Below are 25,502 nucleotides of genomic sequence, written 5' to 3' on the forward strand. Positions count from 1 at the left end.
GAGCAGGACGCGGCCCTTCCTGGCCCCGACATGTTGGGGCCGAACCCTCCGCAGTTACACATTCTACCACCTAGTTCGAGCTAAGAAACCGCGGCCTGCGGAACGTGAAGCGGTGCAACGCCGACCGTTCCCCCGGTGACAGACGGAGGCGTTTCGCTTTGGAGCACCGGGGGCCGCCGAGCACACAGCCGCACGCCCGGCCCCTCAGCCCCCTCACAGCCCAGCTCCCGCCCCGCGCTGAGGTCATGCCTGCGGCGGTGCTCGGGGCCGTCTGTCGCGGGTGGGTCCCGGCGCTGGTGGGAGGAGGGAGGACGCGCGCCCAACCGGAGCCGGGCGGCTCGCCGCAGGATCGCCTTTCCCCCTCTTTTTTTTCCTCCTCTTTTTTTTCCCGGCCCGGACGCAATCGTGCCACAAAGGAGCTCAAGTTCACCTCGGGCTGCCTCAGCCTCTCGCCTGACGCCACGGACCGCGGACTCCAGAGCCCGGCCGTGCCCCAGAGCAGCGCGGATGGGCGGCTGAGCCTGGGCTGCCACGGAGTGAAATACCCTCAGGGAGAGAAAAGGAGAACGGGAGAAGAAAGGATGGTGAGAGCCGCCGGTTACTGCCTCGTCTAACTGCAGGGCTAAGCTGCCTCCGCTGACACAGCCGAGTGAGATGTCAGAGCCCCGGCGGACGAGCTGCGCTGAGACCCTCGGGTGAGGCACGCCACGGGCTGAGGAGAGCAGCCGAAAGAGACGGGTAAGCCCGGGCATGAGGCGGGTGGATGCGAGGTGTGCGGCCGGGGCCCAGGGGCTGCGCTGCAGCGGGACCACGGCAGCAGTGAGGGTTACCTTGTCACAGACAGCACTGCTCCAGGGTAGGGCACAAGCCTCCTTTTGCCTTGGAACAAAAAGAAGCCCCAAACACGACTAAATGGCAGTTGAGACATTTTATGATGCCAGGCAGGGAAAAGCCTTCTTGCCACTATTTTCAGAAATACAGAATCTTTTTATAACTTTACTTAGTGCTGCATGTAACTCTGAGCTTCCTCAGACTTGCTCTAAACGGATGCACCTTTCAACAAACCCTCCAGGATATGCTAATTCCTATGATAACTTTGCTAAAGGACTACCTGTATTAAAAACCATGAAATCTCCATTCAATCTTACACTCCTGTCTGATTAAAGAGACACAAAAGTTCCTGTAATAGAGCCTATACAAAGTATGAGAGATTTTGCGAAAGTTTCAATTAAAATAAAAAGAACCTAACTTTAATGAATACCTTTGTGTAAGTATTAAATACTTACTGTATTATCTAATTACTATTTTTCATGGACAAAAGGAGTCACTTTTATCCAAAAGTGAATGTGTTTAAGGGCTATTACAGACAATGTGTATGCACACACAGGAGCACACACAGTATGAGCACTTTTTGGTAGTGATTGGATTAAGTGGAAATAAGGTGAGGCCGCTGTTAAGGGAAGCAACAACAAAAGCAGTGCTCTTTCAATAATTACATTCCACATCTGTGACAGAACTTCACGAAAGCACAAAGAACAATCCACAGTCAACATGACAAAAATTCCTGGTAATCCAGAAAGAAAACTTGTACTCGGTGTAACTAAAAAGCAGCTCATTTTTTCCCAAAACATGGAAGAAAGTTCCACAGCAGCAAAGCATACATCAGCTTTTGAAGTTCCTTGCAGCACTTGATAGTATTTCAAAACAAAAGTTCTCCAGGAGCCAATTAAGACACGCTCATTCTGCAGTATTGCTTTAGTCATCCATGCTGCTCAGTGCAAAAAGTATTTCCTTTTAAGAACTAGCACTTGAACCAAAATTTCACCCCAATTTTAAGTGGACATAAAAGCTCAGTATTGAATGCATTATAATAAAAGCAGTGAATTGGTATCTGTGTGGCACTGCTTACAATGGAATCCAGCACCTAGTGGCAAAAAAAAAAAACCCCAAACAACCCCAAAATCATTCCCCCCATAGGTCTGGAGTTATTTTTTTTTCAACTTAGTTTTACATCATGCTTGTGTAACAGAAACTGCATGCTTTTATGTGTCAGCTCTTCCCTATCCCCTATTACATTTACTTTAAAACTTCAAGCAGAACTTTAAAGCTTTTCCCAATACATGTGGCATGCACACTACTGTGCTGTGTTTCCACTGTGAATTGCTGTTTCATTTTACAAAACTGAAAAAATAATCAGCAGCACCCTTCATCTGAAACCCAAACTACATGATGTTAATTCTAAAAAGACCCAAACTGTACCAGTGGAAGTCACTCTCCTTATGTAAGAGCAAAAAGTAATAAATCGCATTAAAAATTAAGGCTACCTGGAAGATTGACAGGATGGATTAACATCATTCCTTGCAAGAGGATGTTTGGGAGAAGGAGTAGGAACAGAGCATGAGCTCTGAGAAAAGGAGTAGGGAGTAAGAAAGAAAGCAGCTTCAGAAGAATTCATGCTTATCTATCTTATCACAATGGTGTTGTGAAATCCAGATCATATTACTGGCCTGGTGCCTGGAACATGCCAGCTAACTGTAAGTCCACAAACACTGACTATCAAAGAACTCTGCAGAAGCAAAAACTAATGTTTGTTAACAAAACCCAAACCCTCTGATCTTTTTATAGTAGGATTTTACATTTTCAACACCCTTGCTCCATTTGCTTTTATCAATTAAAATGTAAAACTGCACTAACCTATAAACCTCCTGTTGATACCAAAGACACAGGTATTAAAGAAACAGTGAAGATTCATTGCTAGTTTTTTGTTTCTTCTTTAGAATGAACAGTTATTAAAGTGTGAATTCACAATCAAAATAGTTTATCTTCTCCAGACGAAATGCTGTAACAGCTAACACTATTCCTTTTGTGAACATGCCTCCATGTATGGCTAAATGCTTGAGGAATTAGCACAAAAGGTACCACAACATAGAAGATATGTAGGAAAAGCCCCTCAGATGAGTGCTATCCTTATTATATTAAATAGGACCAGCACACAAGAACTCAATTTTGTAACAGAGCAATTTGGTGTAGCAAAATGAACTCATCTATATGGAGATTCTCACTGCTTTTTTTTGTTTCATGTCAAAAGAACCATAGAGAGAGATGTCAGAAAAAAATCTGTGTTGTGCAAATTGCATATCTCATCCTTCATTATATACGTGGGTTTTTTTTCCCACCTATCCGGATATTCCTAAAAGCCTCTGTATTACCAGTTTAATTATGGTGCATTCAATTTTGGCATGTTGGAACTGCACATACTCTGAACAGTCCAGCCTCTATACTTTAAATGCTTGAGTCAGAGCAATTTACAAGGATAGGAACAAACTGTGAGCCTATCCATTCTTTAATGAAATGAAAGTCACCTATTGGCAATAAAATTAAAATGACACATAAATAGAACTATGTACAGAAAACAGAGTTAAATAATAAAAAATACCACCCCCACAAATTCTGGAAGTGATTAGGAATGTAACATTCTGGGAGCCTCCTGCTTAAGCAGATAAAGTCCCATAGGAAACCCACCTTGTTTAAAATAATTATTATAACTGAAGCCCAATAAACTAAAAAATGTCTCCTTAGTTCCTGAGCTTTGACATGCAAGCCCACCAAAACTGTGCTCTTAACTTTTTGAAGTGAGAATTGCTGCTGTCTTCATCACACACCAGGCTCTGATGCATTAGCTCCGCAAAACATATTGGTAAAGGGTTTTCTTAGATTATCTTTGCAATAAGTTCAATGATGGTGCAATTCAACTAGTTATTGAAGTAAGATGTCACTCATGTAACATCTTAGTTTTAGCACAGAAAATTGCCTTCCCTGTAAGGCAGTCTCCAAGGGTAAACACAGTGTCACATATCACTTGTACAAAAGCTGCATTTATAGAGCCCAGTGCATCACTTTCTTAGCTACAGTCCTCTGGCTTATTAACAGTTTACTATATATAGAAAAACAAGAGCAGCAGCAAGAAGCAATTCTGCTGCTTTGAACTACTGAGTTCTTTAATGTGCCACATCTGTAAGAGTAACCCATACCAATGCAATTTAAGATACAAAATTTATATGCTGGTATGAAACCCAAACAGTTATTTTCCATATTTGTCTTAGTTAAGGTTTTCCACACAAGATTTACATAGGCCATTATTTTGCCTTTGTATTTCTCCAAACTGCTGTAGGATAGGTGATACTTTCCTTACATGTCAAAACATTTCCTCCTTGAAATGACCTGTAATCCACAGTAAGGCATAATAAAATTCAGTGCCCAGCAACCATCCAGTGGCCTTCCTACTGCTTCAGCTCTTTTTGGCTTTTTGCAGAACACTGAAAAGTGTAGGCATAAAAAGAACGCAGTGTAACTCCCAGAGACAAGATACCAATCTCTCAGTGGTTAAAGGACTCAGCATTTGCAAACCACTTTAGATCTAGATGCAACTGTGTTGACAATATATACTCAGGCTTTTATAAACACCTTTCTTTCCAGAGTAGTACTGCAAATGTCTAGTTTATGAACAAAATTTCATCCAGCAAAAAACAGCCATAACACTGAAAGGCTACTGGCAGCATTTTCAGATAAGCTTAACGATTCTTTGTTACGTTATTACAAGTCGTATTTTTATCTGACAGAGGCATACCTTTGTTCTCCTGGGCACAAAAATCCCAGGAAGAATTCCCAGGACTTATAAAATACTTGAACTAGCCTATTTTGTAAAAACTAGATCCTCTGAAACACGTCATCATAAAGTACAGATTATGAAAGAGATACACATGTTGGAATATCCACAATGAAATGTGTATTTTGTTATAAGCAGGTTAGAAAAAAGGCCACAGTGCTGACATTGCTCCCTTTGATGCTACTGCTTGAGGCAAGCTGGTTAAAACAAAGTGAACACTTGCCAAACAGTAGTACTTTGCATGTCGAAATATTTTTACCTTTATCATTTCAGGATCATGACACTGACTAAACTACAGGATGTGAAGCACCTGTGTAATTTGATATGGCAAAATACTCGAATCTTGTTGAAATATCACATTTAAGTTTCAAGATATTGGTAACAATCAAGAGGTAATATATTTCAAGGAACCAAAAGCCCCATATAAGCATGACAGCATAGGACACACAAATGTTTCAAAGCAAAGCCAGAGAAAGACTGTATTTACTTTTTCCCTTTAAGCGACAGGAAAAAACAACTAAATGCTGAAACATCTGATAGCCCTTTCAGAAAGTTTATTTCCTCTTTTTTCACCAGATCATGGGAACATCCTCAGTTGGACAAACAATGAAGGAGCAAACAAACCAACTTATAATTACCTACTTCCAGTTATATGGAGAGATAGGCCAACATTTGTTCTACAGAGTGAAATGTTAACCAAAATACTTATGATGGTTAGAAGCATGAAAAATATTATGATTCTAACCCACGCAACTATACTGCCAGAAGCTTTCATACAGATGCAGTTACACTGACAAAAGACAATATTCTGCCTGAATAAAGTACTACATAGTGCTGAGTAAACATGCACAAAATTGGGTTTAGATGCATCTGCACTAGAGCAAGTTACCAGCTTAACTCCTATGAAAAGTGCTTTTACAAGCACACAAGTCTTGAACAGCAGAATCTAGAAATGAAATTGCTTCAAACTGCCATATTTTTTCTAGTTAGAAGTTCTATTTTTCTCATTAAAATGATACATCTTTTTCTTAAGCGTGCTTCTTTCACCTCTTTTGTTTGTATGTTTGCTTGTTGAAGATTTGTCAGTGTACATGAGGACAGATGACAGACCTGATGTATTTTCAGTAATTAAGAAAAGCTGTGCCAAACATGGCATTAAAGAACGCAGTGTTGTGCAATGGCAAGGTTGAAAAGTCTACAGCTACCTGAATGGAATTCTGCACTGGGGACAAATGTGGCCCCAGTAATACAGTCCCCTCCTAGTTGACTGCAGAAGAGCTACTGAGAGAAGAGCGGGGCTGAGCCAGAGAAACAGTAAAAGCCAAGTGATCAACAAGCAACAGCACTAGCGAAGTACAAAGAGTATGCGCAATTACTTGGCATAAGTGCAACAGAAGAAAACTGAAAGCTAGTGTGCTAGACATCAAGTAAATTAGATCTTCCTCTCCCATGGGAAGGAATTCTGATGTCCTAAAATCTGATGTTCTCCTACTCAAAAAGAAGAGGAAGATATTAAAAAGCATTGAATAGTTTAAAATTGATTCCCTGGCTTCCCTCCCCACTTCCTCTGGAAGCTTTTTCCTCTGTGAAAGATTAATCACTGAGAGTTGTTTGAACAAGCATGTTGCTTGTGAACTTCATTGGAATCCAACTGCAGAAAGGAAGAAATGCCATTTATGTTATGTAGTTCCCCACAATATGCAACAAATAGGCCTCATGCTGAATGTTTTAACTGAACAATTAGATAATAAAAGACCGAAGAGATCACTTCATAAACAGGAAGACAAACATCTGAAGATAATATGGTTCTTGTTGCTATTTGTACAGGAGCATTCTCTTACCAATGTACTTTTCCTTCCAGTGTTTTTTCTTGTAGGAAAGACACCTTAGAAAAAGTGACATACAGGCAAGATCATGAGAATGAAGTATTTCAGCATCGTTTAATTACACTGATGTTATTCACTGATGGCAAACAGTGGTCGAACACTGAACACGCTTCCTTGAGAGGTGGTCAATGCCCCAAGCCTGTCACTGTTTAAGAGTGACTAACATGCTTTAACTTGGTCAGCCCTGAATTGGTCAGGCAGTTGGACTAGATGATCATTATAGGCCCCTTCTAACTGAAACAGTCTATTCTAGTTTGAAAGATGTTTGAACTGACATGTGAAGATGAAGCTGATGACCTCTGTTCAGAGTTTTTTTTAAAGAATTCATAAAAAAAGCGGAAGAATAAAAATCAAATTTTTATATGTTGCTCTTTCTTCAGCCTGGAAAAGAATGTGTGCCCTAAATCCTGTCCTCAATTAAAGACATGAATTGCTGTAACAAAGACAAAAGTGAAGTCTGAGAAAATCTCAGTTTCTCTTCAGTGCTTACAATAATTACAGGTTTTGAGTGGGCAGGGAAAGATACTTCAACTCAAACTGTGAAATAGAACCCATTTTATACCTATACATGAGACACATTGCAAAACACTCCATCTGTGCAGAAATATGAGGCCTGGAAAACTGCCAGGGTTTCCAAGTGTGACCTGCTGTGCAAATGCTGATTATGCAAGTTAAAGCTGTCTGGGGTAAATTTATGTTCCCTGTTTTCCAGGGCTCCAAATAACATCCCACTACTTACAGAATCCATGTCAAACTCCAAACTTTTATCAGACAAGTTTTCAAGTTCTTGGCAGGTGCTGTAAAGCACAATCCCTTGCCATCTGCAAAATTAGTTTATTCCAAATAAAAAAACAGAGGCAAAAATGTATATCCAGAACCTTTAAGAAAGATCAGGTCCTGGTCACTTTTTCTGAATCCTTTACAGAAACATTTATGGTTTCTTTGAAAACAACAGAAAAATGAATGACTGACAGCATCTCTCCTCTCAGTATAATTATTTCAGCATGCATGTCCATCATTATACTGAAACCCTAATAAAAAAATCTCTTACAAATCAGCAGCTGCCTAGTTTCCCCAGATTCAATCCCAGAACAATTCAGATCAGATGGGACCTCACCTTCATCTTACAAAGCAAGGCTAATTTCATTCTAGATCACGTTGCTCAAAACCTTGCCTGAATCGGAACTTTACCTATTTCCAGGAAGAGGGTTTCCACCACCTCTTTCAGGAATGTCCTTGGACAGACTCGCTGGGAAATTCTTTTACCCAAAATGAATTTTTCCTGGGACAATTTGTATGCATTGACCATTATACTTCCACTGTGCACTTCCAAAAAAAAAAAATCCATCTTTACAAACACCCCTTAAGTAGTTGAAGACAGTAGTAAGATGTCTCCTTCACCTTCTCTTTTGGAGGCTAAACAAGCCCAGCTCTTTCTGCTGCTCCTCATATATAATGTCTGCCAGCCTCTAGCTATCCACGTTGGTTGCACTCAGCTGGATTCATTCCAGTTTCTCACAGCTGCTACTATCATCATTTCATGTAATTTAAAAAAAGATTGCTGTACTAAAGATGACCAAGCAGTAAGGTGACAGTTATTTAAACACTGAATGGTTATTCCATGTGAAATGTTTTACAAGCAAAGAGAAATGTGATGGGAAACACCACCCTGCTGTTAAAAAGTATCAAGCAGGCTTTATACACTGAAAAAGCTCCATACAGCACTTTAGCCCCATTTTATTTATTTTAAGAAAACTAGGTTATATACACATGCCTATTAAAGCTGTTAGAAACGCATGATACCAAAGTGCTGTTGAAGCAGCAGATAAAAGAATGATCTGCAATAGGGCATTCCTGGCAACACTGACACTGCCAAGCTCATGTTTTCAAGAAGACTGCTGCCTATAAAGTGCTGGTATTGACTTATTTTTTAAGAAAAAGCAATGGCCTCAAACTTCCACCTTGAATATGAATCTGCTCCAAGAACTAAGTATAATTTCATCAAAACTTCGTTGTTTTTTTTTCATATGTTTTTGTTTCATATGTCAGTAAACACTACTAGCTAATTTTAACAGCTGGGATGTCATCTCTCTCCACCATGTATATATGCACATGGCTTTTCCTTCCAAGAAAGGACTATGAAGTGAAATGAGCAGGCTGAGTGTAGAGACGTCTCCATAACAATTAATATTTTAGTTGCAAATTCTACCAGACAGATTTTACTGCCTGTAATTTTTGGGCAGTAGAGATTTTAATTATAATGAGTTCATTGATATTTTTCGAACTTTTAACAGCAGGTATTAAGTTGTGCATACCTTTAACATTTATATTTTTAACTAAGAAATGAAAACGTAATTCATATTTAAATGAAAACATCAATCTTGGAAACTTCTGTGGTACTTGCCTGGGAAAAGGACTCTTCAAATCCTGGTATTTATTACTTAGTTTCTTGTGGTTGGTGGCAGGCTTTAGATAAGCTTATAAGTAGTAACTACAGTTCCGGCCACAAAATGATATAACCATTTCCCACAATGTCCCCCTTAGCCAACCTAAGTTTATGCTGGACAAGGAAAGTCTCTCATTTGTACACAGCCATACTAGTTACTGAGCAGTATCTGGCAAGTTTTAGCACAGATTATCACTTGTTTTGTAAATCTACACCTATTTCCTATTTGTTACTTACTGCTAAATTTACTTTAAAACAGATTAAGAAGTTCATTGCAGAAGAATATTTGACCAGAACAAGAGGATCATGATGACAACAAGATTCACCTGCTTAATGCTAATAGCTGTTGTGGGAGCTACTGCAAGTGAAACACAGGAACTGGAAGGCAATGACGAGGAAACAGAACAGGAATTCATTTATATGAACAGATATAAGCGTTCCAGTGACACACAGGACAAATGCACTTACACCTTTATTGTACCTCAGCAGAGAGTGACGGGTGCTATTTGTGTCAACTCTAAGGAGCCTGAAGTTCTACTTGAAAACAGGGTAAATAAACAAGAATTACAGTTACTTAACAATGAACTTATTAAACAAAAGAGACAAATAGAAACTCTCCAGCAACTGGTGGAGGTGGATGGTGGGATTGTTAATGAGGTCAAACTCTTAAGAAAAGAGAGCAGAAACATGAATTCTCGTGTCACACAACTCTACATGCAGTTACTACATGAAATTATACGAAAACGCGACAATGCCTTAGAACTTTCTCAACTTGAGAATAAGATTTTGAACCAAACTGCAGATATGCTACAACTTGCAAACAAATACAAAGACTTAGAGCACAAGTACCAACATTTGATGTCGATTGCCAATAATCAGTCAGTAATAATTGCCCAACTGGAAGAACACTGTCAGAAAATGCCGTCCATAAAGCCACTGCCACAAACTCCACAGCCACCAAACAAAGTGTACCAGCCTCCTACTTACAATCGCATTATCAACCAGATATCTACTAATGAGATTCAGAGTGATCAGAACTTAAAGGTCCTGCCACCTACCTTACCAACTATGCCTGCAGTTACTAGCATTCCAACTTCAACCGATAAACCATCGGGTAAGTAATACTATCAATATGTCTATATTAGTTTATGCTAATATGCAGTGGGTAACATTCTAACTGTAATATCAAAGATGCAGACAATTTAGCAAAATAAATGCAAAAGAATTATTTTGAACCGATTTCTTAGCTCTAATCTTGTGTGGGTACCTACCTTGTGTATTTTTAATATACATGTTGTAGTACAAGCACAGAATGAAAGCAAAAAAAATAAATCTGACTAACAGATACAGACACACTAGCCCCACAGATCTTTCTGTTGTTAATTTGCCAGGACAAACCCACCATCTATACTGCATGTATGAGATAAAAGAGCTGCAGAAAAATCTCAGTCACCAACAGTTAATCATCTAGATTTTCTTTACCTGTGCCTATAATTCACGACATCTGAAGAGGCTTGACAGTTTCTGTGTAAACATTTATGTTAGTTATTACAAGCCTGTTGATGTAGCATGTGGTAAATTTTGTGCTTATATAACTCAAAAAGTAATACATTAACTGTTCCACACCTCACACAGGGCACTTGCGCTCTAAGGCAGGAGCAAAGGGAAGCAAGTGGTAGAATACTAAGGGATATTATACAGCCCTCATTAAGAGTCTTCAGAGTTCTGCCATAAGCAAGATTAGAGGCCTCTGAAATCACATTAAAGATGAGTTGATCTACATGATAAAGAAGTAACAGGTAAAGAATCCTGTTTCACCTATGGTTCCACATATTTAAAAAAAAAAACCCAAACAGTTCAAGTATTAAGTGTCTCGCACAAGAGAATTCTATTCTGCAGTGCGGCAGCATGTACTTCAGAAAAAAAGATAGAGAACCCATAGCCAACTGAAAGACTTGAAACACAGTAACACACATGAACTGCACTCAGTATATTTCAAGGCTATTTGCAACATATTCCAAATGACATCAGCAAACTCTTTAGAATTATCAAACAATGCAACTACCCCATTAAACCAAAACAGCCAACCAGAAAAACCCAGAACAATTTATTTCTCCAGGGAAATATTCACAATGAGAGAACCCTGAGCAGGCATTTCAGTCTAAAGCCTACAGGACTGTCTCTTAAATAATTACACTGGGACTCTGATCTCAAGCTAGGTTCAAGCTTAGTACAGCGTTTTCCTACCTTTCTGTAAGTGAAGTATCCTTCAAGCATTCCTTTAAGACCTTTTTCCTTCCTGTTACACTCTTTTGAAAACTTATTAACCAGTGCACATCCTCCTCATGCTTTTAAAGTACCCAAATTGGAGCTGAGGCTGCACCATCACACAGCAGAACAGAAAAGTTACTTCACATGCATAGTAGTTTTGTTGATGTATCCTTATACATCATTTTCCTTTCTTGCAAAGTAAAACCTTGATTCCTGACTAACTTGCAACCCTGTAGAATCCCTAGATTCTCACCTAAGGAAGTGCTGCTTATCCAGCTATTTTTCATGTCCATCTCCAGAGGTCCCTTCCAAAGTCCATGATACTAAGATAAGATTTGACATCTCCTACTTCAGAACAAATCGTTATTATGACTATGATCTAAACCAAGACGGTTATTTAGAAGCATTTCTCTGTCACATTTGAAATGTCTTTCCCTACCTGCTATTATAATTTACTGTGTAGTGTGATTTAAATGTATATTTACTTAATATTTTCTCTATATTCACAAAGGTAAGCCAGAACAACTAGCCAAGTAACTCAAAATAACGTGCCTGATTTGAGAGGCAAGGTTTAGAACAGTGTCTTGTTAAAAATGCATTAGAAATGTTTGAAGTGTTGCGTATTTCAGAGACTAAGATGACTGCACAATAACACACTGGCAGTAAATCATAAAAACATGATGTAAATTAATTAAAGAACCGCAGTCTCACAGCAAAATGCTCTACAGAAACTGAAAGAATGCATTATAAAATGTGGGCATCATCACTGGATATGAAGTAATTTTAGAGATACATACTTTAGAATAGGAAAATTAATTTCTCTGCAAGGACCGGTGTCATGCTTTCACCACACATTTCTCAAAGGCTCATTTTATGAGGCATAAAACCACCCCAGTATTCCTGTAGCTGGTTCTTTGCAAAAATAAAGAAAACAGTAAAAAAACCTAAACCACTTGGTTTTTATTCTGTGTAGAAGAATCTGCAATTTTATCCATAAATCATTTATTTCAAGTTCTTATTTGCGAATTCTTGTTTCCCACTCATGCCCAAAAGAACAAGTTGCGCAAGTTTAATTCTGTCTGCAAAATACTGACCATGAACACAACACTGAAATGCTACAGAAAAATAATCAGTCAATAGCCAGTAAGTTACCTAATGTCAACACCAGAGATTCTTCAAAATAACTACAGTTGTATTTCATTCTCTTCTACTAAGCAAAATATGAATTCCAAGTGAAATTTCTATAGTTCCTTTTAGGAACACTGCCCCTTAGACTTGCTTGAAAGAGCTAAAAACCTAATAAAAGACTTCAGGATGAAATGGTTTAGATGTTACAGTAACTATTTCTCCTTTCTGGGAGTTACTACCCAGGGTTTGGGGTGGGATGACACACCAAACCCCAACAACTCTGCATGTGCTAATGCCCAACAATTACAAGTTTTATTATGGCAGTGCAAAGAGCGGACATGGTTTATCTACAGTGGGTTTTAATTTAATTCAAGTAAACGTGAAACAGCAGTTTACCAGATTGTAGAATTCTACACACAACAGGACAAGTACTGTTATGTGAAGTGCTGCTATATTTTCTGTATAAAACAGACTTACATGAATAGCTTACCAAAATACTGCTTTGTATAGATTTGCCAGTGCAAGCTTGGAAGATGACGAGACCCAAAATAAAGGAAAGCTGAATTGGAAAACTAAATAAATTTGATTAATCATCTTCACCCAACAAATCAACAAACCTTTTTCTGGGAACAAAACATTTAGTCATCAGTTGTATCACTTACGAAATGCATGTTGCCTTGTGCAATTGCCACACAAGACATTATTCCTAGAAAAACATGCACACAAACCAGTCGATTATACTCTGCCAGATAAAACTTGCAGGTAAACATTTTAAACCCATGATGCATTATAAAAAAATAAACAGTTAAATAATAAACAGCAAACGTAATGCTAAGGTTAATGCAATATTAACATATGGTTTATGTTAATGTTATATGGTCGCACACTATTTCAAAAGAGGCATTAGCGTACAAAAATAAACATAAGTAATAAGAGATTCATTATAAAGTCATACTGATAATTATGGCTTAATGAAGCAGATGCTTTTAAACTGATATATCCTGCAGGTTAGAAAGATATACTCAGAGAAATTAAGGCAAGAGCAGAAAATCTAAATTAATTTTGATATGAGTATTCACTGAGGGGACACTTCTGTGTTCCTGTGCTTAAGTTCGTGGCAAGGAGGATATTCTGCAGGATCTACCTCAAAACTGAAATGTTGATAGGAGAGGTTGTGAAGCCAGCGAAAGAAATGAATACTAACAAACTGCAGTGAGTAAAGCAGATCCACAAGAGTTCTAAAGGAAACTGAATGTGAAACAATTAACTCGGTGCCTATGCCGATGGAGTCCTAGCTGATGTACAGTTTATACGAATTTCCAGACAGCACTGAACAGGTTTCCTGCTCAATGTGTTTAAATTAAGCTGCTACAAAGTACACAGAAAGAACTTCACATAAACAAACAATAAAAATCCCTTAATTATGTTTTGGGTTTTTTTCCTCTTCCGGGAGGCAGAGTTAATTGTGGTGTCTGACAGAGATCTGTGCTGGAGCCCACTGTCATGAGCGAGTTCCCCTTTCACTTCCGATTTCAGATGACAAATATCAGACTACACACCTCAGTCAAAGTTCTGGAAAGTTAGTATCTGACAAGAACACACCTGTCATGGAAAAGTAGCAGCAAACTCTGCTTAGAAGTATTTATAATAGTTTATCTTCACCTTAAAGCACGTTCAGAGAAAAGATTCATGTGCAGTAAAGTACTGTTGCCATGTGGCCTAGAAAGGAACTGCAAGATTAGAAAGCTGTAAATGCCACATCATACGCTGCTATGTATTTGTTCTAATGAACATGATCAAAGATCTGTGGTTGACTATTTTAGGAGTTTCTTTAACAATGACTTTGAACTGACATGCTCTATTTGTTTTTATCATTTATTAAGGTGATAACAGCAACCTTACATTCTCAATGTTGCCACTTCCATTGTTAATGTCTGTGTCAATGACAGTTTGGGGGATCCAAAAGCTAAACTTCTCCCGGTCTAAAAGAAAGTCAAACTTGCTATTTTGTTTTCTAAACAGAATTACTAACACTTATATATGAGGTCCTTCATATTGAGTTTCTTCGAAGATATAATCAAACCTTGTAAGTGCAGCTGCTTTAAAAAAAAACCAAAAACCATATACCTTTATAAGTAATTCATTGTGAAATGCTCTAGAAATAAAGTTACAACAAATCGACCTGTTTGAAAACTTTTAGTGGACACTGTACCTTCAATAAGAGGAAAAGCAAATGCACTACTCAGAAGAAGACAACATACTGTAAAACGCTCCCAATTCAAACACTGCCCTGGATTAAAAACACGCTCAACAGCATTTTGATGCAGAGTCCTTCTGTTTTGACACAGGGCCCTGGAGAGACTGTCTACAAGCATTAGAAGATGGCCACGATACAAGCTCCATCTACCTTGTAAAGCCAGAAAACACAAACCAGCTTATGCAGGTCTGGTGTGATCAACGGCATGACCCTGGTGGCTGGACAGTCATTCAGAGACGGCTGGATGGGTCTGTCAACTTTTTCAGGAACTGGGAGACATACAAGGTTAGGACAAGTGAGCAGTTCAATATTTTCTACCCTCTAAAAAATATTTGTAAAGTTAATTTAAAGAGGGATTTTACAGTCTGGCCAACAGCTTACTTGAAAAGGAACTTGTGTGTTTACCTTTCCAGAAGAGGAAGTCCCTATAAAATAAATTACTGTGGTTTTCTAGTTAAGAATACACTCAGATTTACCGTTAAACCAGATGCATATTATTAACATGCTTCTCCTGCTTCCTTTACAGCAAGGATTTGGTAATATAGATGGAGAATACTGGCTCGGACTAGAAAATATTTATTGGTTAACAAATCAAGGCAACTACAAACTGCTCATAACAATGGAAGATTGGTCAGGTCGAAAAGTATTTGCTGAGTACGCCAGCTTCAGACTGGAGCCAGAAAGTGAATACTACAAGTTGAGATTGGGACGCTACAACGGCAATGCAGGAGATTCCTTTACTTGGCACAATGGCAAACAGTTCACCACGCTGGATCGGGATCACGATGTATACACAGGTACAAGGTCCCTTTCCACTGCCCTGGGATTTTTTTTCCTGTAAGGTTTTTCATTTACTCCCAAGACTGAACTGCAGCTTTCTTTTACAGGTAATTGTGCTCACTACCAGAAGGGAGGATGGTGGTACAATGCATGTGCTCATTCAAATCTCAACGGCGTCTGGTATCGTGGAGGACACTACCGCAGTCGGTATCAGGATGGTGTTTACTGGGCTGAATTCCGGGGGGGATCGTATTCACTAAAGAAAGTTGTAATGATGATAAGACCTAACCCTAACACGTTCCACTGAAATAATTTTTCTCTTGGTTTGCTTTCTTCTTCTAAAAATCGCATAAAGCTATGATGTTATTACCTGAAATTATCTTTTCAGAAGTGAGGAATGTAAGATATTGTACATTTATTGCTAAGATATGAGGGTTTGTATATTGTATTTTCAAGAATCATTCCAGGAAAATAACAGCTGAAGAAAAAAAAGGAATTGAAATGATGTAACATTCTGAACACCTCTCGGTACTAAATGTAGTTACATTCAGCCTTTTAGAACTGGCAGTTTAGACAGACTGTAGATAAACTATCTGGTGTTTATGCCCTGTAAATTAAGTTTGGATGGTAAAAATACTGCCACAACATTTAAATATTTTTGTATGTTATATTTTGTATAAATATTCTCAAATACAGAACTGTACAGCAAGAGTTTTATTATTATTATGAGAAATCATTTGACACAGGAAATCATATCCTTTGAATTGTGTAGCTGGTATATGTACATTAGTGTGATTATTCTGATTTAATCTTTGTTAACTGCCGTGAATAAAGTTAGTATTATATAATTTGACTTGGAGAGCAGATTGTAACAAATCCAGTCTTTCCCTTCAATTTGAGCATTTTAATAATCTGCTCCTAAAATTCACATCTGAGTCAGATATTTTAGATTAAAAACACTAATGATGTGTCTTACCAAAATGAAGTTGCCACTTGCACATGCAAATAAATCCAGATTTACAACAGATAGAAGGTGCTATTTAGCCAACGTGTTATACTACACAACAACTGTCACAGGATTTTGTACCTGACTTCAGTCATTACCTGCTGTGTAGCCTCTGTAATCAGAAATGGCTGGATATAAATTAAAGGGACTATCCAACTTTGCAGGCAAATGATGGATACCAATATATAAGCTATTTAATATCCTTAGCCAGTAGCTGAAAATTATATAAAGACATTACCTGTAGCCAAGAGAAGTTATATTTATCATATTTCACAACTATATTACTGTCAAATTATTAGAGATTTACTCATCTATGTAGCGGTCAGTCACAACTATGAAATACGGACAGGGATGATTTTAGTACTGTTCTGAGGTAGGTTTCTAGAGCAGATTGCTGTAATACACTACTACAAAAAACAGAAGACTGCATATGAGAGGGAGAGAAAAAGCCCTTGGAAGTTCAATGTATTTTCCAGTAAGCCTGTCAGATACTGTGCATTTGTGTGCATGTGTTTGCACACTTTTTCCCCTCATTACCTCACCACTTCTTTCCAGCAGTATGATGTACATTAAACTGATGTGTGATGTAGCATGTGTTGTATATAACTGAAAGTAGGGTTTTTAATATATGACCCCTGTAATACTGTAATACTTTAATAAAGCAAGGACTGTTATTTTGACATGTTCAGATTTCATCCTTGTTTAGTTCAATTACTCATAGGAAAAGAACAGATAATTACTTAACTCCAAACCACTCTGACTCAAATCAGTTGTGTATCAACTTTTATATGCAACTACTGTTACCATGTAAGAAGCGTGCAAATATGGCAACATCAAAACCAAAGCATTTTTCAGTTGAGAAAAAAAACTAAATTTCCACAGATCCCAAAGAGGAAGAACATTCTGTAGGTGCTATGACAACCCTGAATTTTCAAACAGTATTGAAGCTTTATCTGTCACTGGTTTATCTACTGGACTCCGGGAAACAAGTTTCAGATACAAAATATTTAATGCAAGTGTGAAAAACTTTAAAAGAGCAGTAACACTGCTTAGCTCTTGCAATCTGTAGGGAGAGGCTCTCTGATGTATGAAACCCGAGTTACAATATATGCAGGGTTCATGTAGCTAAAACACAAGGCAGAATGATGTTAGATGAGGAAAAAGGTTGCGTTTAGAAGTGGAGTTTAGGGTTATACCAATACTTTAAAATGTTTAAGACAACTCTTTATGGTGTATTCTGTTGGTTATAAGTTTGTCAAACATTAGTGACTTGTGCTGAATATGATGGGAATTCCAGACTTAGTTTGATTTTTTTTTTAAATACATTCTTTCTGGAAGTCGTATTTACAGAATGTTGAAAACAATTACTTCAACAGGACCATGCTCTGCATACGTGGACCAATATACAAAAAGCACCACATGTGTCTCTTCTGGTCACCGAAAATAACTGCAATAAAATTATCTTAAAGTTTATGATATTGCTTCCAGAAGACATGGTTGAATACTTCTTAGATTAACTCTTCCTTTTAAAAATCTCATCACTAGAAAGACATTTCAGTGTCTGAATGGCCCTGTTTTAACAGGAACCTGGGTTTTGCAGTGTTACTCATGAATGCTAGCACAGTTCAGCAATGGGCAGGAACTGCAAGTTAGAGCCAATGGGGAAATAATGACACAGTGTGCCTACATGAATAATACAAGGGAATACTGAGAAGATACGTCAATCGATTAATCCAACTGTTCAGTTTGTATCTCCCTTCAAAGTATTTACAAGAAACTGACACAAACCAACAACTACAGGTTAGAGATGCCAAGTTATGAGGAATCTGAAAAAAACATACATCAAAAATGACAGCTACAGGAACACGGTCTTAAACCATGCTGTAATCAAAGACACTTCTGAAATGCAATGCTCTTGTAAATGCTGTCCTCTTGATGTCTTCAGGAAAGACGCACTTATATTTTCAGATGTCAGTAATGCACAAAACTTCTACAAGTCAGAGACCCTAGATAGTGTGTAGCTTAAAAACCTTCATCAGATCCATTTGTTTAAAGTATGAAATTAAGTGAACCATACCTTCTCTCTACAGTGTTCTGCAGGTGCACAACACGCTACATTAGTGCTCAGCAGTCAGAAGGAGCTCCAGATAAAGAAAGTAATCGTTCACACTCACCTAAATATGGAATAGTAGGAACCATTTTTAAGCTTCTGATGTACTCTCGTGTCCTTTTATAATTATCTTCCTTAGAGAGTAGATAGTCTAACTTCTCAAAGGTGGTCTTGTCTTTACGATTCAAAAGCTACAGAGAAAAAATGAAAGCATAAAATTTTAAGATGAATCCACACAAAAGAAAACAAATAATAAAATTTGTTGAATCACACACAGTAAATGAAAGCACAGTCAAGTTAGGATTAAATTCATCATCATTAATGCTTCTGCATTTTAATAGGTCTTTATTCTTCCTTTCTGGCAATGTATTAATTTTTATTAATAGACACACAATGATACTGATACACACTCTGTAAGAGGGTCTTCTAAGATCAAGGGAAGTTCTCTCAAGTATATAAACAGTGGCTTCTAGACCAGATAGGAAATATTAATGTATTTTGGTACCGCAAAACCAGGACTTATAAAGAATCTTCCAGAAATGCAATCTGACAATTCAGAAGAACTCAAACTTCAGAACTAAAACAGGACCAAAAAGACAATGGTCAAGGAGTAACTTACGGCCCAGGTTTTGGTCAGTCTGAAGATGGGTGCACTTTGCAGGGCTGACACCACAGACATAAGAGAATGAAGGTTATTCAGTTCCAGAAGCTTCTGAAAAAAAGGGAATAATAGCTTTTAGCACATAAAAAAGGAAGCAGAATTGATTAATCTCAAAGTTGCATTAATGAAATATGAAGTTTTACTCGATGACTGCAGGCAACAGTAAGCAAAGGTACAAGATTAATTACACTGAACTAAGCAGTTTTATTGAATCGAGTAAAACCAATAGATGTCATACCTCATCCTTGTAGTACAACACAGCAAATATGCTAAAAAAGGAATGTTAGCCTTTGTAATCCAACAACAGCTCACAGGAGCAGTGCAGAAACAAACAAAAAAGAAGTAAGATTTTGAATGATAGTACAAGAAATTTGCACTTACTTTAGCTATTTTCACAAAATGGCTCAGTATTTCTGCCCTTATTTTTAAGGTCTGTGCTGTTAATATTTCTCGTACAACCCAAAAACTGACCTATAAAGTAAACACATATAACAAAAATATTCTTAAGTTTTAATCCATAGTTGTTCTATTTAACTTTATACTCGAAGACAACTGTCAAACAGTACCTGTTCATCACAGTAATCAAGTCATTTACCTGGTTAAACCTCCTAGTAAAGGCAACAATATTTGGAGCGAGGGTATGTTTTTCTTTCTTATTCCATCCACAGCTTGCTAGTTCCTAGGAAACACGTTTAAAAATTGCCTTACAAATCCATAATGTTTAAAAACATTTTTAAGTGTAAAAACTGATACATGACAGAAACAGCTATCAGAGGATTAGTAAAATCAATTTCATGACTAGTCTAAGCAAACACTTCTGTTTTTTCCTGATGTATATAAATGATGTGATTTGTTTGTTCCCTGATACTAGAAAAAATAGACATTAGTATTCACACACAGAAAGCTTCAGCAATCAGCCACAACTGATGGCTCTGAAGTTTTATTCTGCATCGATTATTTTAGTCCAGGGCTCCCTCACACAAGCAACTCAGCAGACATAGGATTAAAGACTTTGTTAGTATATAACCTCACCTGGTTCACAAGTGGAGCTAAAGCTAAACATATCACTAAGCAAAATTAGCAGTAGTTAAAGAGTACAAAATTCAGCAGTGCAACTAGAGGCAGTAACCTAGCTGTTGTTCCTGAATGTTGTCTTCATTATTACACTTAGTAGAACTTTCATACATACAATACAGCCAGAAAGAAAACGTCAATTTTCCAACAGTTGCAAATACATTTAAACAGCCTGGCTCTTTTTAACTACAGATTCAAGTTACCACCTATCTATAGGGTCTTTATATTCAGATGTGACAAGAGAGATACATGCGTACTGGAAATGAGTTCTCCGTAACACCAGTTCTAAGTCACTCTTCTGGTTTTAGAACCACAAATTTCAGTCTCAATCAAAACGTTCAACTTTCCAAATGTATGCTATTAACTTTAGATGCCTTCACATGAAAGGCAGAGAGACAGCCAAAGAGAATTTTGCCTCTGTAAAGCACTTTGTACATTCTGATAAACAGAGCACACTCTCGAGATGTGGAGGTCTGCATGTTCCCATGTGAGCGCCACGAGAAGCATTTCCCGTTCCAAACGTATTTTGTATCCCAGTGTTCCAGCATTTAAGCCTTCTGCAGATAAAAATGCCAATTCACATCTGTCAAGACGCAGATCCTCCACGTGATCTCATCTTAGGAGTCTGGAAATCACATGCTGATGTGGAAAAATCTCAGTCACTCTAATAGGGACAGCAGAATTTACATTTATCAGAAAAATGAACAGGTCAGTAACCTAAGGATATTAAGCAGTTGCTAAAGGGCTAGTGAGCAACAATGGAAAATCCTGTGCATGGTAAAATCATTTGACTACGTTTAAAATTTGGACTGAACAGGAAGATTGATAAGAGTAAGTGATCCAACATGCCCCTGCTGAATTTTTTCTAATGCTGCTAAAATGTACTGTGTTCTAGAATTACACTTCATCTTTTTGCATGGAAGGACGCAGGCAATTTCCTCAATGCACACAGCCACAAGAAGCTTTCTGATCAAGCGTGCAAGAAAACCCTGAAATTTGTGGAGTTTGCAGTTTACAGAACTTTGAAATAACAAAACCAAACAGAACAAACCCTAAAAGTTTCCTAGAAACGTAAGCATAGTTATTTCTGCTGGAGAACAAAGAGTTGTTAATCTTATCAAACTCTTGGAAAGGAACATGCAGATGTGTTTTTTAGTAACAGCTCAATCAAAGAAGCAGAAAAGCACCTCAGTAACTGCTCGGTTTAAAGGATGTTTGTGTGAAGTAAGTCTTGGCAACCAGAACTCCAAAATCTTAAGTTTTTCCATCCATGCATGAGCTCACGTTAAAGACTAAAACCTGAAGAAAAACAATATAATGTTCTTCCCCCAGACAAAAAATTCAACAACAGGTTAACTCCCTAAAGCAGACAGCCCAATGGCTGCTGAATGATGAGCTTCTTCCATGCAATACAGGAAGGAAGACAAAGAAGGTGGAGTTCTAGTGTAAAATGGCAGGCAACCATCTGCCAATGAACAATGCAAGAGACAGCAGTTATCTATGTGAAACCCTTCAGGCCTCAGTGGAGTAGTTTATTAAAGGGTATCCACACTTTGGACACAGAAGAATGAGTACATTAACTTGATTTAAAAGGCTACAAGGCCTCAAACAAATGCAGACAGTTACAGACTATAAATAAATACTTGATCTGAAGAGAAAATTTTAACCTTCTTAGTTTTAATAGTTTACCTAATAACAAGAGGCAGGGAGATGACAAATACACAGACTGTATCTTGCTTTAAAACCTAGTCTTACAGTCGGCAGAACTTCATAAAAGAAACAGATGTTTATTTTTGGCAAACAAACAATTAAGTTATATTGGTAACTGCAGCAACACAAAAGGCAGAAAATACAACTAAAAACTAATAGTTTATAGCAACTGCTACTTAGTCACAGACCTGTATTCTAGCAGAAGCTGAAAACACAACGTTGGGGTTTTTCTGACTATTTCTCACTAAATTACATCTACCTGCCAACCAGAGTAGCACTTCAGGAAATTTCAGTCCCAGAAAGCAAAATGAAGCAATGACAAATGGAAAGAAGAACAGCAAATCAGTATTTTGGTTTGCTATGAAATTTTATGGCACAATTAAAGCAAATGCAAAACCTACCTCAGGTTGTATAGCTTTAAATACTGGCATATCCATCAATGTAATCTGGCTCTGCAATAAAGATAAGTAATGTAATATGAAGAGCTAATAATCATGTATTTACACCTGTCTTTTAGTAACTACAAACTACAGATTCTCATTTTCTCCGTAGACCAGAACTGACCAGACCTGAATTTGGCTTCCTCTGTCCAGGCTAACACATCACAGCAGAAACTCCACCATCCTGAGCGGCTACATGTCATTATATTCTCTTACATCTACCAGCTGTAACCAAGTGAAGGTTTGCACTACCTGCAGCAGTCTAAGAGGTAAAACTTAAGCCTGAAAGTCTTTTTGTTACATAATAAAAGGGCCCAAACACTAATGGCAGGAAGGTTTATTTCCTTTCACATAGAAAGCATCATACATTTTACATTCGCTAGGCTGGAAGACAATAAAGCATTATGATGTGTTAATTAGTTATGACTGAAATATGCTTTAAAGGGGTCATACACACATTTTCAGTCACTGATGAGCTCCTCCTGATGAGACAATGTAATACTTTTCCAAATGATTTTGAAAAAACAGCATTTATAGAACATTTTTAGCATCTGAGTGATAAAATATTTGAATTGCTTCAGTGACTGAATGACATTGTGTATTTGTGACTTAAGTTTATGTTTAACCAATAGTTTACACTGTGAGTGTATAAACCTACATAGCTTTTACCTTTGTAATTTACATGATTTAATATGTAAAAGAAACTGGTAAAAAACACTTCTTTGGATCTTTCTCAGCAAAGCTTCTCTGATGCCCATTTTGTTAGGCTAAGCCAAAAATAGCAAAGATTTGCTAATCCCCTCTCAAAATGGATCTTTGAGACCTTTGACCCCACTAATTAAGAATTCTAACTATTTAAATGTAGTTTTAATAAGATTCAATCAAAATCACCAAAAAGGCAAAAGCAAAATTCAGTAGCAGTGACAAGCCAATGGTCCTTCTGTTGTATATGTGATCACCACCAGGGAATTTCTCCTCTGCTCCTTCTAAATTTTATAAAGGAACACAACACACTAAATTTGGAAATGACCTTAACTGGTGCCATTCCCTTCCCTAAATATACAGAGAACCCATCTTTGATAGCTCTCTGTCCTGATGTCCGGTGACCAAACTGTACTAACTACAGTAAACCCAGACCAGTGGCTATTTTCCTTCTCCCCAGCTGATCTGCTTCGAGTTATCTGAAGCATTCAGACAACTACAGTCTTGAGCAACAAGAAATGATATGTGGAATTCACTGGCTGCTATTATTTATTGAAAACAGAAATGATCTGTTGCTCTGTGTGGAACAGAAGCAGTAAACATCATTTGAGCTGTCAACAAAAAAGAGAATCACAGCAAACCAAGTAAATGGCTTTAATGCAACACAGGGAAAACAGCTATTCTGGCTAAGAAAGCCTTGGTGTTAAAAGTTTGTGTGCCCATGTTAAAGTCAACATCACTTTTTTTGTGAACAGGTATTATATAAACTTACACCAAATGAAAGAAACATCACTTTGATGCCCAGAATATTAACGAAAACACTGAACAAATTTCAGTAGCTTTCATCCTCACTCCTCCATGCTGCTAAGCAAGTTAACCTATAACTTAGAAACAAAGGGGCAAACACAAGCAGTGTACTGGACTTCTGCCATATGTGCAGTTCTGCTTTCAGTTTAGTGCTGAAACCTTGTTACTAAGGAATACAAATTGTTTCCTCTCTACAAGCTTCTTTCCTGCTTTTAAGAAACTAATTTTTCTGAGAAACTGATATTTCAGCACAAAAGATGAGTATTTGTGGTTTCAATTTCATAGATATATATATTTGTAAATACATATATATATATATGTAAAAAAGGAATCAGGCTGTGGATAACTAACATCTTTAAACCTACGCTAAGGTCTTCAAAAACACTAGAAAAGAATTAAATGGCTTTATACAGAAAAACAAGTATGTCTGGTCAGGCCAGTACAGAATTATTAAATCCTAATACATGTTTATGTTGTTGAAGTTCATATAATCAGAAATTGGTTTTCAAGAACAGTGGCAGGTTATTTAAAAGATTTTTATTTTAAGAAAAACATTTTATGTATTTTTTAATATCCTGCGAGTCCTGGATATTATACAAGCTTAAATGCAAAAACCATTTCTACTTACTGCAAACTCCTCAGGAGTTACTTTCAACACATCAAATACAACTGCATCGTAGCTTTTATTGGCATAGTCTGAACTCCGCCCTTCCAGAGAATCTGAGCTGCTACTACCCTACAAAGAGAAAGTATTTGGCTTATCTGCAGAACAATAAATTCCATGTCAAATTCAGAAAATAAATACATGTAAAAATATTAAGAAATGACAAGAAAATAAGAACTTCAAAAAGCTTCAGGCACCGAGTTCTAAAATTCGGTTTACATGGTTCAATGTTTCCAACTCACTTTCCTCTGCAAAAAATACAGTGGCATTCAATTTTAATAAGTTTTGAGTTTTAGAAAGCCATTTTTAAAATCATGAACTAGATAAAAAGTGCTGTGACACAAAAGGAAACATGTTGGAATCTTGAAGATTCATATTGAATAGAAATTGTAAAATTAAATACGCAAGGTAAAGAGTGGCTAGATCCCAATCATGCTGCTCTATCCGTAACAGAATAAAAAAAGAAAAACATGTCACATCCTGAAATTTAACCCAGTGTGAGCTGCAGACTACTTTAGAAGAGTACTGTGTGTGTCTGCCTTAAAAATTAGTGCCTTGCATTCCTTTTGAAGCTTCTCTCCTTGGGCTCCAATGCAGGCACTTGAGGGTCATTTTCCTTTCTTCAAGGACAATGTGATTTAATAATAATAGCATTATTTTTCTCTTACTTATCTTAAAACTACATACTGAATAAAAACTTTGGCACATAAAGTCTTAAGCTCTTACACCTCACTGAGGTTATCTGTTTGCTAGAAGAACACAGTTTTCAAAACAAGATGTTTTGGAATCCTAACTAACTGTGACTTGCAATTCTCACTTAAAACTGACTTGGTAGCAAAGAAATATAAGGTGATAAATGAGATCTGATTATTTTTCTTTCCCTACAAAGTATCT

General features: G+C 37.5%; 2 protein-coding genes across 8 annotated transcripts in view; one reads left to right on the top strand and one right to left on the bottom strand.

Moving 5' to 3' along the window:
- The window catches only part of RALGPS1 (Ral GEF with PH domain and SH3 binding motif 1), a 75,808-nt gene that overhangs the window by 37,941 nt on the left and 12,365 nt on the right, over positions 1 to 25,502 (bottom strand). For all 7 annotated transcript variants that reach the window (XM_057401636.1, XM_057401631.1, XM_057401632.1 and 4 more), the window contains 6 exons: positions 24,573 to 24,680; positions 22,397 to 22,447; positions 19,807 to 19,890; positions 19,593 to 19,682; positions 19,170 to 19,262; positions 18,615 to 18,741 (listed from right to left, as the gene is read on the bottom strand). In XM_057401636.1, coding sequence (XP_057257619.1) covers positions 18,615 to 18,741; positions 19,170 to 19,262; positions 19,593 to 19,682; positions 19,807 to 19,890; positions 22,397 to 22,447; positions 24,573 to 24,680 — 553 coding nt within the window. The remainder of the gene's footprint in view (positions 1 to 18,614; positions 18,742 to 19,169; positions 19,263 to 19,592; positions 19,683 to 19,806; positions 19,891 to 22,396; positions 22,448 to 24,572; positions 24,681 to 25,502) is intronic.
- On the top strand, positions 637 to 17,120 carry ANGPTL2 (angiopoietin like 2). Its single transcript, XM_057401638.1, has 5 exons — positions 637 to 738; positions 9,258 to 10,112; positions 14,746 to 14,939; positions 15,181 to 15,451; positions 15,542 to 17,120. The coding sequence occupies exons 2-5, from the start codon at positions 9,305 to 9,307 to the stop codon at positions 15,739 to 15,741; spliced, it is 1,473 nt and encodes a 490-aa protein (XP_057257621.1). The 5' UTR covers positions 637 to 738; positions 9,258 to 9,304; the 3' UTR covers positions 15,742 to 17,120.

This window comes from Pezoporus wallicus, unplaced genomic scaffold, assembly GCF_028554395.1.
Source record: "Pezoporus wallicus isolate ANWC-B61680 ecotype Strahan unplaced genomic scaffold, APGP_CSIRO_Pwel_v1 contig_8013, whole genome shotgun sequence".
In the NCBI taxonomy this organism is placed as follows: domain Eukaryota; kingdom Metazoa; phylum Chordata; class Aves; order Psittaciformes; family Psittacidae; genus Pezoporus; species Pezoporus wallicus.

Excerpts from the sequence above, each read along its gene's own strand:
- ANGPTL2 (XM_057401638.1), top strand. The coding sequence starts at position 9,305 with ATGATGACAACAAGATTCACCTGCTTAATGCTAATAGCTGTTGTGGGA. Across the intron at positions 14,940-15,180 it reads GGAACTGGGAGACATACAAG|CAAGGATTTGGTAATATAGA; the intron begins GTTAGGACAAGT and ends CTTCCTTTACAG. Across the intron at positions 15,452-15,541 it reads GGATCACGATGTATACACAG|GTAATTGTGCTCACTACCAG; the intron begins GTACAAGGTCCC and ends TTTCTTTTACAG.